The sequence below is a fragment of the Cricetulus griseus genome, chromosome 6 (assembly GCF_003668045.3).
Source record: "Cricetulus griseus strain 17A/GY chromosome 6, alternate assembly CriGri-PICRH-1.0, whole genome shotgun sequence".
In the NCBI taxonomy this organism is placed as follows: domain Eukaryota; kingdom Metazoa; phylum Chordata; class Mammalia; order Rodentia; family Cricetidae; genus Cricetulus; species Cricetulus griseus.
In genome coordinates this window covers 14,140,394-14,154,342 of record NC_048599.1, presented here as the reverse complement: position 1 = coordinate 14,154,342, position 13,949 = coordinate 14,140,394, and the positions used below count along the sequence as shown (strand labels likewise).

The following is a 13,949-nucleotide window of genomic DNA, read 5'->3' as shown; positions in this document are numbered from 1 at the left end:
TAAGGGAATATAGGGTGGGGGAGGGGAAGGAGAGGCAGAGAAGGAGTGGATCCGTGGGGTTCTCTGGCCAGTCAGCCTACCCCACTGCATGAGTTCCAGGGCAGAGGGAGGCCTGTCAAACAAACAATGTGGACAGCCACCAAGTTGTCTGTTGGCCTCCACAAACAGGTACACTCTGTACATATATGTGTACATGCACCCCCCCAAACACACACACACACACACACACACACACACACACACAGAGAGAGAGAGAGAGAGAGAGAGAGAGAGAGAGAGAGAGAGTCCCAAACAAAGCAGCCGTGTGCAGTTTCTGTGCTTTGAACTGTATACAATTAATTTCACCATCTTAATGACCCCAGAACACAGGTATTAACAATTCCACTTTCTTTTTTTTAATGATTTATTTTTATTTTTTGTGCATTGGTGTACCTGCATGTGTGTTTGTGTGGTGTCAGAACCCCTGGAGTTACAGACAGTTGTGAGCTACCATGTGTGTTCTGGGAATTGAACCTGGGTCCCCTGGAAGAATAGCCGGTGCTATTAACCTCTGAGCCATCTCTCCAGCCACCTCCCGCCTCGGCCCAATTCCACTCTCAGATCAGAAGAGGAGGTACAGAAAAGTAGGGATTTCCTGGTTGGAAATAAATAAACATGGGAACCTGGGAACAGGCCCTGGTACACAGTAGGTTCAGAGTACCCACTGGCTGTCTTTTCCTGAGAACAGGCCCTGGCACACAGTAGGTTCAGAGTACCCACTGACCGTCTTTTCCTGGGGCTTCTGTCTCCTGGGAAACAAAGCATGCCACAGACAAGAGGTTTAAATTTAGAAAAGCTAAGGCAGGTTAGACTAGACCCTTATCCAGCCGGGCAGCAGACTCAGGATGGGAAATTGGCTTCAGCCACAACAAAAACACAGAAGAGGAAGCCTTGACACCTGTGAAATGAGAAAGGCAGGATGGGAGAGCCTTGACGGGGAGCATTACTGTGCATGCGTCATGCATGCCCACATTGGTGTGTGCATGCATGCACGTGAGTGTGTGTGTGTGTGTGGGGGGGGGTTGTTGGCAGCAGCAGGGACAGGTCCAGGCTTGGACTGAGTGGAGGAGCACCCGGCCCAGCCCAGTCAGCCTTGTCCTGTGTGGGAATCCTGGAGGCTGCACCTCCCCAGCAGTGACAGAGCACATGGGCAGGTAACAGCTAAGTGTAGAATAATATTTCCTAGCCTGTACTTCACCCCCCTCCTTGGGACCTTCTTCTCGCCCAGATGCCACCCTCCAGCACCACCTCCCCTGCAGAAAGTCCCTGTCCCTTCACCCTGCCACCCACCACGTCTCGATTAACACTGCTAAATGGCAAGCCCAGAGGTACAGTGAGGGAAGGGGCCCGGGTAATGAACTCCCATTGGTTTCCTTCGCAAGATCACTGCCTTAATTTACGAGGCCTGAGTGAGTCTCATTTCCCCAGTGCACGTTGAGTAATTAACTATTAATAAAAGCATTACTGAGTTAACCACGGGGGCATGTTTAATTCATGGGGCAACCCGGAACAGGACGGTGGCAAGGCTCAGTGGGGGATTCCTCCTAGGGCCAAAAGAGAGCAGCAGGGACCTTGGCTTGCTAGACCTCAGCCCCCTGTGGTGGGCCATTACTGCTGCCCCTAGGCAGAGGGGCCTAATTGGCAGGAGGGCATCAAAACTGCCTGGCATCCCTCGCAGAGGGTGGCAGTGCTGGGGAGAAAATCTGGAGCTCTGGGAGGAAAGACTCCCCATTGAGTGACCAGGGTGAGTGACATTGGGCAAGTAGACAAACATCTCTCAGCCTTTTTCTGTTTTCTTTTTTTTTGTTTTGTTTTGTTTTTTGTTTTTAAATCTGGAAACAGGACTGTAAATAACAACCATTTCCAGAGTGCAGGCTAAGGGCAGGGAAGACACAGATGGCAAGTTGCAAAGCTTCTGCATTGCTGTTCATCAGGACCCAAGTGAGTACTGCTGGGGTAACAGTGAGGGGAGGGGAAATACCTGCTCCATGAGGAGGACAAGATGGGCAATCCTGTCAGAATGCCTCCTGGGGGCCTCGGCTTTCAGAAGCCGAGCCACCCCCTTTCCCGTGCTCTTCCAGCTAGCAGCCGTGAACTTGATCTCAGAGCCAAGCTCTGTCCTGGTGCCCACCCAACCTCTGCGCCTTAGGGTCTGCTCTGCCCTGTGTGTGTTCTGCTTTTTTTTTTCTGTGTCCCAGTGAGCTCCTCTGTCATCCTGAAGACTAAGTTCAAAAGGCCAGGTCTTTCTCTAAGTGGCTTTCCTGATCCAGATGGGCCCAGGCAACTGGTTATGCCCACCAGTGTCTCCTCTCCTGCCACCGTCTCTTAGCCCCTCAGCCATTATCTATCCAGTCACCTGCCAATCTATGCAGCCACCTATACATGTATCTACATACCTGTCTGTCCATCCATCCATCCATGCACTTACTCATTTCCCTGTCTACCCATCCATCCATCCACCCATCCGTCATCTGTCTCTATCATCTATCCACACACCAATCTATCCATCCGTCCACCTGATTATCCATCAGTCCACTTACCATTTCCTCATCTGTCCACTCATCTCCTCACTCACCCACACACCCATCTCAACCATCCATCCCCCATCCATGTATCCACCCAACCACCTAGCCATCACATTTCCTGACTACCTTCAGTATTTATTTCACTGAAACTCTGGACAAATCAGGCTTTCCCTAAATCAGCAGTTCCTAACTTCTTAGGAGTTGAAACAAAAAGCAAAATGCCCCAAACCAACAATAACAACGACAAAGCCACACACATGTGCACATCCTTGACATATTTGTAGATCTGCAGATGGAGCTTGGTCCTGGAGCTTGGCTGTGGTCCCAAGGACAGGGACACCATGACACACTGGGGGACTGTCTTGAAGAAAATTGCCTACCGGAAGTCATGCCTCATTCCAGGGGCAGGCCCACCACCAGGTATCCCTTAGGGCAATGCTGATGGGCCCTCAGCTCCAGAAGGGCCTTGAGGCTTCACTGTCAGGTTGCTAAGTCCCACCCTTTTCTCTCTCCCCAGGGCCACAATGGGCTTCTCAGAGGGACTATTGGGTTCCTTGAGGGCAGGGCGGGGGTTTAAAGGTCTCCACAGGTTTTTAAAGAATTCTACAGTCTCCACAGCTCACACAAGCGCCTGCAGATGCTCCGGAAGCATTCCTGCATGTATTCTGATGGATTTCCTTGTCCCCAACAGGAAGGTTCTTCTCAGACATTAAGAGAAAGGGATGGCCCTGCCACCAGATGCCAGGGCCTGGGGGTTGCTGGCCTGCTTCAGGGAAATGTACTAGGTTGCCAACGAAACTGTAAATAACCATGGGAACAGCAGTCAAGCTCATTGGTTGTTCTGAAGCTGGGGGGAAGGGGCCTGGCTGATGTCAGGGCTGTGTGGCTAGGGGGCAGGCAGAGGCTGGACTGGCACTCACTGCTGGTGGTGGGGGATGGGAACCTGCCCACCTCGCTGGGCAAATCATTTCAAATTTATAAATAGCACCACCCCTTCACACTTTATTTATTTATTTATTTATTTATTTATTTTTGGTTTTTCGAGACAGGGTTTCTCTGTAGCTTTGGAGCCTATCCTGGCACTCGCTCTGGAGCACACTTTATTTTTAAAATCATTTTTCTAACATTTAGGGAAGAGCACATGTGAGTGACACAAGGCACTTGTGGTGGTCAGAGCACAATTTGTGGAAGCTGCTTGTCTCCTTTCACTGTGTGCGGCTCAGGGGTCAAGCTCAAGTTTAGGGACTGGTAGTGATAAGCACTTTCTTTTTTCTTCACAGAGCCATCTCCACTACTGGAAATTCCTCCATGAAACAAACACCAATAAAGAGGCTCCTGTATGCAACCCCTAAATGTTGGGGCTCCGATGCTGGTTGCTCCTCTCCCTTGTCACTTGGATAGGTTGTGACATCCACAATCTGGATACAGAGAGCTAATAGCTGTGTGCCCAACACAGCCATCGGATTACCATACATCCCTTTTCTTCACGGTGGCTCAGGAGATAGAATTATTCCATTTATGGGCAAAGACACAGGCTCAGAGGGAATCAGCAACATGGCCAAGGTCACGCAGTCCACAGGGCAAAGGACAGAGGCCTTATAGATCCAAGGCTTTGGTGAGGTCAGTTTCCACAGCCAAGATGAAATGGGCCCACAATTCTAGCTGTACTGGGCCACTTGGGATTAAATAATCCACATGAAGGGCCAGGAAGGGGCCTTTCTGTCCTGTCCTCCCTACCCCTGCTCTTTCCCTAGGCTGAAAGGACAATGACTCTGCTTTCATGTCCAGCAGTCTGCCATGTGGCCAACAGTCCCTGGGTGGCTCACCCTGAAAGGATGACCTAGGAGTCCCTACCCTCAGGTCTTTGGACTAGGCCAATTCACAACGATACCTAAAATGCTGGCAGGTACCACGGGACGAATTCTCCTGGTGTTAGGCAACTTCTCTTAGGCCACTGGGTTTAAAGCACAAGTGGAAACAGATGGGCATGATCCCCTGAGCCCCTAAGGTAGAGGGTACCAGAATGAAGATGTGGCTATACCAGGCTCTCAGCACACCTCTGGCTTACTCTTGTCCACACACCAACCACAATCGTCCTGGTATATTGGTGTCATTAACCTTCCTCCCACTGTGGGCTCCGGGGAGAGGTGGTGGGCATGTAAGCACTCAAAACTCAGCCCTGGAGCTGGGGACAAACAGTACAGCCTCAGAGACCAGTCACATCCTCAGCTTCCCTCAACCTGGGCAAATGCTGAGTTACCATGGTGATGCTGCAGCCCCCAAGATGCAGTGGTTGCAGACAGCATGGGTGGTTGGAGGGCTCAGGGCTGAGGGTGGACAGTCTTGACCAGAAGGCCAGGCAACTGGGTGGGCTGGGTGGGGGAGGAGGGAAGGGAGGCCTCCTCTAGGCCTGGCTGGTAATTGCTGCTAAGTAAGGGGCTGTCATTGAACCCAACATGTGAGCCGTGAGGGCCCACTCCACACCCTGTAATTACCGCACCAGACAGCAATGCCAGCTTGTGTCCTGGAGAGGGGGGCGGTGCACAGTAGACAGGAAGCTCTCATCCACCTGAGCCAGTGGGCTGCCCAGCCCTCTCCCTTGCAGGCAGCCACCCCATCAATCCCCCCCCCCCAACAACGCCTGGTTCTTACATCATTGACCTGGAACAAAAGCATCCTGATCTTGACCTCCGAGCTTGCAGAACCTAAGGCAGGCAGGAGCCAGATAAGGTATTGCTCTGGAGGGCTGAGGGCGGCTGGAACTCAAAGCTGATCACAGTTCCAGCAACTTTAAGGGCCTCAGGCAGTCATGGCTGCTCCTGGGCCTCAGCTTCCCTGCCAGACTCTCAATTCATAGGGATCCTCTCTACAGCAGGGGGTGGGCAAGAACTCACTTTTGGAAACCAGATTTTACTAGGACATAGCCACACCCCTTTGTGTCTGTGCCATGTGAGGCTTCTTTCCTGCTTCAAGTTGCAACAGACACCATATGGTCCTCAAAGGAAATATTTACTATCCATCCCTTCCAGAAGTCTGTGGTCCATGCATTCTGGGCATAACCAAAGGAGCTCTACTCGCTCAGCTCTACACAGAGCCCCTTCTGGGTCTTTGCCCAAAGATACACAGATGCCACTGCTGCCAGGCACCCTCTGCTGCCAGGGTTTGGGCAGGGGTGGCAGCAGGAGGGGCTGGAACTATAGTGTGGGCCAATGGCGCCACCTGCTGTGAGTGTCTACAGGACTGCCTCCTGGGCCAGTGGCTCCCCAGCCACAGCAGAGGGGATCAGCTCTGGGAAGGTGCAACCATCAGGTGCCAGGCCATAGGAGGGCTCAGCCCTTTTGTCTTCCACTGGACTGTGGTCTAGAGATGTGCGTAACTTGGCCCAAATTCCAGAACCCAGTTCCTTCTCACACACAGTACATAGCAGCCTTGAATCCTCCCCCAGCTGCTCAGTAAATTCTTTTTGTTGTTGTTGTTGTTGTTGGTTTTTCGAGACAGGGTTTCTCTGTGTAGCTTTGGAGCCTATCCTGGCACTCGCTCTGGAGACCAGGCTGGGCCTCGAACTCACAGAGATCCACCTGCCTCTGCCTCCTGAGTGCTGGGATTAAAGACGTGCGCCACCAACGCCCGGCCACTGTGCAGTAAATTCTTTTCTAGGTCTTGGTCTTCTGGTTCTTGACAGTGTTTTAAGAACACACACATAACATTTATTCTATAACATTCTTCAGAAAGCCTGGGATAGACATTATCCTCTTTTCTTCTTTTATTTTTTTAAAGAAACACAACCTACAGTACTGAGAAACTAAGTCATCCACTTAAAGTCACACAAAGAGTACACAACAGAGCCAGAATGCAAATCTAGGCTGTGAAGCTAGTAAAGTCTCCAGAAGATGGTATTGAACAGACATTTATTTCTGGTTGGTGGGTCCATAGTGTGGCCCCAAGGATGGGGTCTGGGGCACAAACAGTAGCATAGTAGCATGAGCTAAGAGGGCAGGGCAGAGGCCAGGCCCCAGGGCTTGCCTTGTGCTCATGCCTCAGGCAACACTGGGCAGTGGAGGAGGAAATCATTACTTCAACTATAAATAAATCTACTCTCTGAGGAAGCTGCGGTCCAGGTGATGAGGCCCAGTCTCTCCGTGACTCCTTCCAGAGGCCCTGCAGTCTGAACCCAATAACCTGAGATCTACCACACGTCAAATTTATCTGCCTCTCAGAGCCAGAGTGACAGTGGAGAAGAGGTCACCGGCTCCCTTCACTGCCAGTTCAGCTCCTGGTGAGCCTGTCATTCACTTTTTGGACCAAGCACCACAGGAAAGAGCAGGAGCCTCGACTCCCCTCCCCCCAGGTCCTACAGGTGACTCAGACCACCACTTGCAGCTGGGCTCCCAGCCCCCACCAAGAGTTGCCAGCAGTGCGGCCTGCTTCTGCTGCTCCCGGACTGGTCATTGTTGCCCCTAGGTCACAAAATAATCATCGTCTTCTTCCTCCCGCTGGCTGCTCTGGAGCAGCAGCTCGAGGTCAGCGCTGGGGCCCAGGCCCTTCGGGAGCTTAGGGCCACCATCACCTTGGGGTAGACAGACCACAGTTACTGACCTAGTAACCTTTTCTGGAAATGACCCCTATATAGTCCCAGGGTGGCAGCACCATCTGGCACATGTCCCAAGCTACGGCAATAGTTGGTGAGGTGGCTGGATGGTGGGACAGTCAGTAATACTAAGCCATGGGGAGGAGGCCACCATACCTCTGGAATGCAGGGCCTTGAGGGCCACATGCAGGGAGATGCCAGAGAGGCAGAGGGCAAAGCCCAGCCAGTTCAGGAGGCTGATCTGATCACCCAGCAGGTGAGCCGCCAACAGCAGGGTGCAGACTTCCTGTGGGCAGAGGCAGGGGCGTGGGGTTAGAGCTGGCCTGACAGGCTGACCCGTAGGGCAGAAGTGGGGACCTCTGCCCAGATCACTGGCCTGCAGGCTGCCTGGTGTTACTGGGATGCAGGTGCACGGGTGCTTTCCATAGACTCCCAGCAAAAGCAGAAAGCCATCCATGCCCCAGAGGACGACGTAAGTGTCCCACAGGAATAAGGGAGTCTACCATTGCTGGGTACCCATAGATGGACAGGCCTCAGCATGCGTGACCTTGGGAAGAAAGGCCTCTCTTCATCATAGCCAGGAGCCCTTATACTCAAATGTTTGCTTCGGGTGGCACTGTTCCAGCATGCAGTCTATCTGTCTAGAGGGAAACTCCTCCACAGACCTGACCCGTGTGCCCAGCTCTCAATGCTGGGACTTCTCACTGATCAACCTAGATGTGCTCCAGGCCACTGACATATAAACCAAGCTGCCAGTGTGAGGCCTGGTGGCATGAGGCCTGCTCTGCAACTCCAGCTGTACACACTGGTTAGAAGAGGCACTTTCTCAGCTCTGCAGGGGGAAGGCCATGGCACATCCAGGCCACACTCTGCAGCCTCTTCTCCCGCCCACCCTCTCAAGGTGCAGAGACAGGGACTGAAACTGCTAAGATAAGCCCTCAGGGGCTCCTTTTAGTGCAGGTCTGCGGTCACTTCCCAGTGTGTACCTTAAAGATGCCGGCGATGGAGAGAGTGAGGCTGGATGTTCTGGACACAAGGAGGAACTCAGAGAAGCCCAGACCAAAGGCTAGAATCCCGCCAAGGAAGAGGCTCCCAAGAACCCGCAGGAGCAGCCCTGCATCTTGGAAGCGGAAGATTTTCTCTGAGGTGGACAAATGGAGACCTGAAAGCAACAGGGAGAGAGCATGAGGCCGGATCTGAGCAGTCTGCTGGCTCTTCTCTGTACTTCTTCAGCATGGCATGGGGGGGGGGGCTCCCTGATTGAGGTGGGAAAAAGGATGGGGGGTGCAGTTAAAATAGTCCCATGCAGATAGATGGTCTGAGACTCAGGGACCACAGTGGCACTACAGAACCCAGGGCAATGCAAGTCCACTATCAGAACAGGGAGGAAGGAGTTGAATCTGTGGAGAGAGGCTGATTGTACAGGACTCATGAATGCAGGACTCCTCACCTTTAGATTATGTGCATGTGTACACACACACACACACACACACACACACACACACACACACACACACACACACACACAGTGCTGGGATGGAACCCAGGGCTCACATTAGGCATATGCTCTAGAGTTATACAGCCCAGGCCGAATCTGGGCCTTGTTATTATGAAGCTATGTATAGACTTGGGTGGAGAGATGTCCCCATTTTGGTTATTGGTTTTCCTACTGAGAGAGTGACAGGCCTGGGACTAAACTGTCATTTCTCCAACAAGCAGTATAATAGAATGAACATATCTCAAAAAATAAAATCAAACCTGAAAAAACAAAAAAGCCCAGAGTGGAGTGTGGTGGCACACACCTGTGACCACAGTATCTGGAAGGGGCAGAGGACTGGCTCAAGGAGCAGCTACACAGGAAGCTCAAGACCAGCCAGGGCCACACAAGGCTCATCTCAAGCCAAACCTAACCAAACAACACCACACACACGTGATTACATGACAAAGCTACAGCCCCTTGCTCCAGAGCACACTGCACACACATCAGTCTTTGCTTCAGTTTTTGGAAGCTGTGGCCCCTCCTTAAAGAGCTCCCAGGCTTTCTAGCAGCAAGTTCCCCAGGGTGCATCAGAGGGGTGAGGTCAGTATCTACTAGGCACAGTAGACACAGGTGGGAGCTGAAGGTAGACAAGAACTTTGTGGGCTCAAGGGTGGAGGGGTACAGAAATTTGACTACACTGCCGCTGGCCTGGCCATGTGGGGCCATCTTGTTGGTGCGTGTGTGCCCCAGGCCAGGAGCCTGGCCATGTGGGGCCATCTTGTTGGTGCTTGTGTGCCCCAGGCCAGGAGCCTGGCCATGTGGGGCCATCTTGTTGGTGCTTGTGTGCCCCAGGCCAGGAGCCTGGCCACGTGGGGCCATCTTGTTGGTGCTTGTGTGCCCCAGGCCAGGAGCCTGGCCATGTGGGGCCATCTTGTTGATGTGTGTGTGCCCCAGGCCAGGAGCCTGGCCATGTGGGGCCATCTTGTTGGTGCGTGTGTGTCCCAGGCCAGGAGCCTGGCCATGTGGGGCCATCTTGTTGGTGCGTGTGTGCCCCAGGCCAGGAGCCTGGCCATGTGGGGCCATCTTGTTGGTGCGTGTGTGCCCCAGGCCAGGAGCCTGGCCATGTGGGGCCATCTTGTTGGTGCTGGGCTCAGCAGTACTGCAGAGGCAGTGGCAAATTGAAGGGAATTCGGGGAAGAGCAACATAAGTAATGAAGGCGCTTGGGGGATTAATTTACCAGAGAAGATTAAAGGGGCTAAATCCATGCAGCTTTGCTAAGTGGCGGCGACCAGGGGCTTTTGGATGAGGTTTGCAGAGCAGGGAACAGCGAGGACGCCTGAGGAGGGGGGAGTGTAGTGTTTGCTCCGAGGGGCATAATGAAGGAATGGGGAGAGATTTTAAAAAGGAAAAGCATGAGGTTCCACACACAAGTTTCCTGGACAACGGGGCTGTGGAATCATTTTCTCGGGGAGGCTGGAGACGCTTCGCTGCTTGAAACGTAAATGGATGTGGGATGAAATTTTCGGTAATGACCCTGAGGACAGCTGGGACTCTGAGAAGGAGGGTAAACAAGGGACAAAGACTAATCCGAAAGCACTGGTGAAAGGACGGCAGCAACTCCTGCCCACCTTGTACAACCCCCTGGCCTTGCCTCTTCCCTGGAACAACTGTCCATGTACCCAGGCTGTCCCCCGTTCCCCATGAGCACACATGGCAGAGCCTCCTGCCCCTGCTCCCCAGGGTGCCCTGGTGTCATCAACCCACATACCCACCATTCATTCTCTACCATTTCCCTTCCCTACCCAAGCATCCCTGGACAGACCCCGAGACTCTGCTCCCTGGGAGGCATGTGCACCATGTGACAGTGGGCCTAGCCTCCTGATGCCAGGTTGTTGGGCACCAAGTCCGGCTTGCTTATGAGCTATGGGACTCTGGGAAAGCTTTCCCCCTTGTTTTCTTAGTTTCTTTCCTCTGCCAAATGGGGAAAGAAAAAAAAACAAAAAAAACAAAACAGTCCTCCACATCTGGTTATAGGGGGAATGAAAAACTAGTGCATAAATAGCTCAAGTATGCCTGGAGTTGTCCGTCCACACCCTTTGCACTGACTCCTTGTATTTCACACATAATTTCTTGCACCCTTGTCATCTTAGATTCTAGTCATTCTGCGTGTGTCTGTCTAGTCCCAAACCACAGCAGTTGGGGAAAGACTGAGTTCCAGATCTGGGCAACCTCTGTGGTTAGCACTGTGCTGAGCTCAGAACAGTACCATGGGGTCTGCTGTACTCCGGGGCCCAGCGGAAGGAGCATACCTTCAAATACGGCAAAGAGCGGGAAGAGACCCAGAAACATGAGCGGCTGCAGGTGGAACATGGTGTCGATAGGGTTCTGAAGGCCTGCGCAACGGGACACAGCAGCTGTCAGCCCAGCCTGGGGACCGATGTCTGCCCGACCCCCAGCCCTCCCCAGGGGCTCACCCAGGTCAGCTTTCTGCAGAAGCATCTGTGTAAGGGTCCAGCGGATGCCACCGATGAACGACGCCCCCAGCACTAAGGCAAAGCCCTCCACGTTGAACTGTGTGGACTTATAGGTAAACATGAAGAGGCCCCCAGCGATGAGAAGGACCACCAGGACCAGGGCTGCACGCTAGGAGGGGAACAGTGCAGCTCACTGGGGGCTCCAGGCGCAGGCACGTGCCATATGTGGAGCTGGGGATCAGTAGCCATTCTAAGCCTCGTCACTTCCAGAGGTCCTGCCTTACTGACAGACACAGGGCTGACATACAGCCGGCATGTTCCTAACATCATACTTATTCTGAAATATTAAAGTACTAGGTGCTCATTCCAGGCTCCAAGTGCCCCCCACCCCCACCCAACAAACAAAAAACACCGAATTGCTCCATGGGAACCCAGGCCCCCGGCCAATGCTGCACTTGTTTTCAGACCTTTTGCCATCACCTATATCTAGGTCTCCTCCCAAAGAGAGGCATTTTAAGAGACTCGGGGCAACAGTCCCCTGTCACAGAGTGATAAGCCACTGCTCCGAGTCCGTCTTCCACCCAGGGCAACTGCAGTGAAGGAGGGAAGGGACATGGGGCCTCACCAGCTCCTCCAGCTTGAAGATCAGAGAGAAGATCAGGATGAAGAGCACGGCAGATGATTTGGTCATTGTGTACCTGGAGCAGAGATTCCCACAATGCATGGCTGCAGACCCCCATCCGATGGCAAGGCCCCAAAGAGCAAAAGAAGCAAGCCGGGGGCCTGTGCTAATATACAATCTTTCCCAGAAAGAAGTCTTTAAGAGGCCTGGCAGGCACTGGGGGAGGGGGGGCAGCGCGGCGCGGTGGGTCTGGCGCCATCTGCGGAGACCAGGTGAAGAAGGATGAGAGAATGTGGACAAAGAGAGGCGAGGGACTACACTCTCTGAAGCAAGGCATCAGAGCTGTGACGGGCAGTGCTCCACTGCCTGGTGCTGCACTCTGCTCCTGACACCCCCAACCCTCATGCCACCTCACCAAGCAACCGTGGCTGCTCTGTCCAGTCCCCTCGCTTGCTCTTGCTGCCTGGCAGTCAGGTGCAGCATCTCTCTCTGCACTGGCTTGCGGAAGAGCTGGAGGCTTTTTACAGTGCTGCGGGGTGTCAGCAAGGAGCTGAGGGGGTACAAGGGCTGGTCCCAGAGACTGATGGCGTAGTTAACCCATTGCTGGCTGCACAGACTGCCAGCTGGACTGAGCAAGTGAGCTTGGCCTGAATCGGGGGTAGAGGGTGTGACCAGTACTCACAGTGACACAGTGATGTAAAGAAAGCTCCAGTTGGACAAGCCCACATCAAGTGCTGTTGCCAGTGCTGTGGAGACAGAGGACACCCAACAGGAGCAGTCAGTTGCCAACCATGTGGCTGAGGCACCTGAGGCCCTGCTTGCCCTTCCTTTCTACCAAGCAACTCCAGGTTAACAACTGGCCAAAAGGGTCCATTCTGATTGGATAGGCCTGTTAGTCCCCTCTGTGAGTCCAACCTGATTAGCTAGGCCCGTCAGTCTCCTTTGTCAAATAATTTAAACAGCTCCAGACAAGAGTATTAAACCAATCCTGTTAAACTGCTCATGAGGCACCTGGCCCTCCACAACTAGCCCAGCTGCCAACTCCTCTCCCCTTCTCCCTCACCAGCAGAGTCCTCCCCTTCTGACTTATTACTCCCAGGGCCAGAGGTTTCCATCCACCCTCAGGTCTTGCCCACTCAAGACCAGTCCTAGGAAATCTTTTAGCCCAACCTAGCATGGCCACCACAGTGAGGCGCATGTTTTGCACTTGGTGGAGTCCACTGAGGCCCACGTGAGCCAGCAAGGATGGAGATGCTGCCCGCTTTGCTGAGAGGCAACAGTGGGAGAGGGGTGAGAAGGAAAGGGGAGCAGGGAGAGCGTGGTCTCAAGGCCACAGCGCTCCTCTGGTTTCTGGCTGGGCTCCAGCAGCTCCCTCACACTGGACCTACCTGTGGGGGCCACTCTCCTGAGGTAATCAGTCCAGCTGAGCACCACGCGGGCCCTGTGGCTGGAGCACTGAACCAGCGCCCTGGACAGGGCTGAGAAGAGGAAGATCACGGCCAGGTGCAGCATGGTCATGAAGAGGGGAAAGTGGAAGCTCTGTGGGGCCCAAAGCAGACAGGGATGGAGCCGCCACACTGCCCTCTATCGCCGCTCTGTGGTGGCGGGGCCAACCCACTGCCTCCCCACTGCCTCTGGTGGCAGGGACCAATCCAGCGTCCCCTCCCTCCTCTGGTGGCAGGGACTAATCCAGTGCTCTGCATCAGGGTCTCAGCCACAGAAGGACCCCGGGAACAAGGTCCCCACTGTGGAGGTCACACAGAGAATCAGCAGCCTGGAGGCTCAATCCTGTCCAATTTTATCATAACCTGCTCTTCAAATGCTTAGCCCGCTCAGGGTCAATGTTCAGGAAAAGCCACCATGACCCAATACAAATGTACCGACTACAGTCACCTTCAGGCCAGTCCCTGTACTGGCAAGGCCCTGGTTACCTTTGTCAGCCATTTGTTGTAGAAGGTGATGCCTATAGAGAAGCAGTAGTAGAGGAGGACCAGGCCCAGCGTCAGCACTGCCTTCCACACAAAGGCCAAGTCAAGGGCCCACCTCCCCATCCGTGGGCCAGCAGGAACAGGAGCTTCTCTTGAAGATGGTTGGCAGGAAGAACCAGCAGAACTGGACCCCGGTTTTCAAAGGGCAGCTCCCCTAGCTGGAAGAGTCCTCTTCACCTCCATGATGTGGGATGTGCAATGGGCCCCAGATGGAGTCCTCACCTAAGGGGCT

At 53.6% G+C, this 13,949-nt stretch overlaps 1 protein-coding gene and 1 long non-coding RNA gene across 2 annotated transcripts; both read right to left on the bottom strand.

Moving 5' to 3' along the window:
• Positions 1-6,903: 6,903 nt before the first annotated feature.
• Slc35c2 (solute carrier family 35 member C2) lies at positions 6,904-13,949 on the bottom strand (the record flags this gene model as incomplete). Its single annotated transcript, NM_001243991.2, is given in 9 exon segments — positions 6,904-7,131; positions 7,309-7,438; positions 8,139-8,314; positions 10,943-11,026; positions 11,108-11,276; positions 11,733-11,805; positions 12,412-12,475; positions 13,118-13,268; positions 13,661-13,949. Coding segments are annotated over 9 exon segments (990 nt in total), but the record flags the coding sequence as incomplete, so codon positions are not given.
• Positions 8,384-10,936, bottom strand: LOC118239107. The gene is made up of 2 exons (XR_004770632.1): positions 10,062-10,936; positions 8,384-9,969 (listed from the first exon to the last, which is right to left on the bottom strand). It is a non-coding gene; the product is annotated as an uncharacterized LOC118239107 (long non-coding RNA).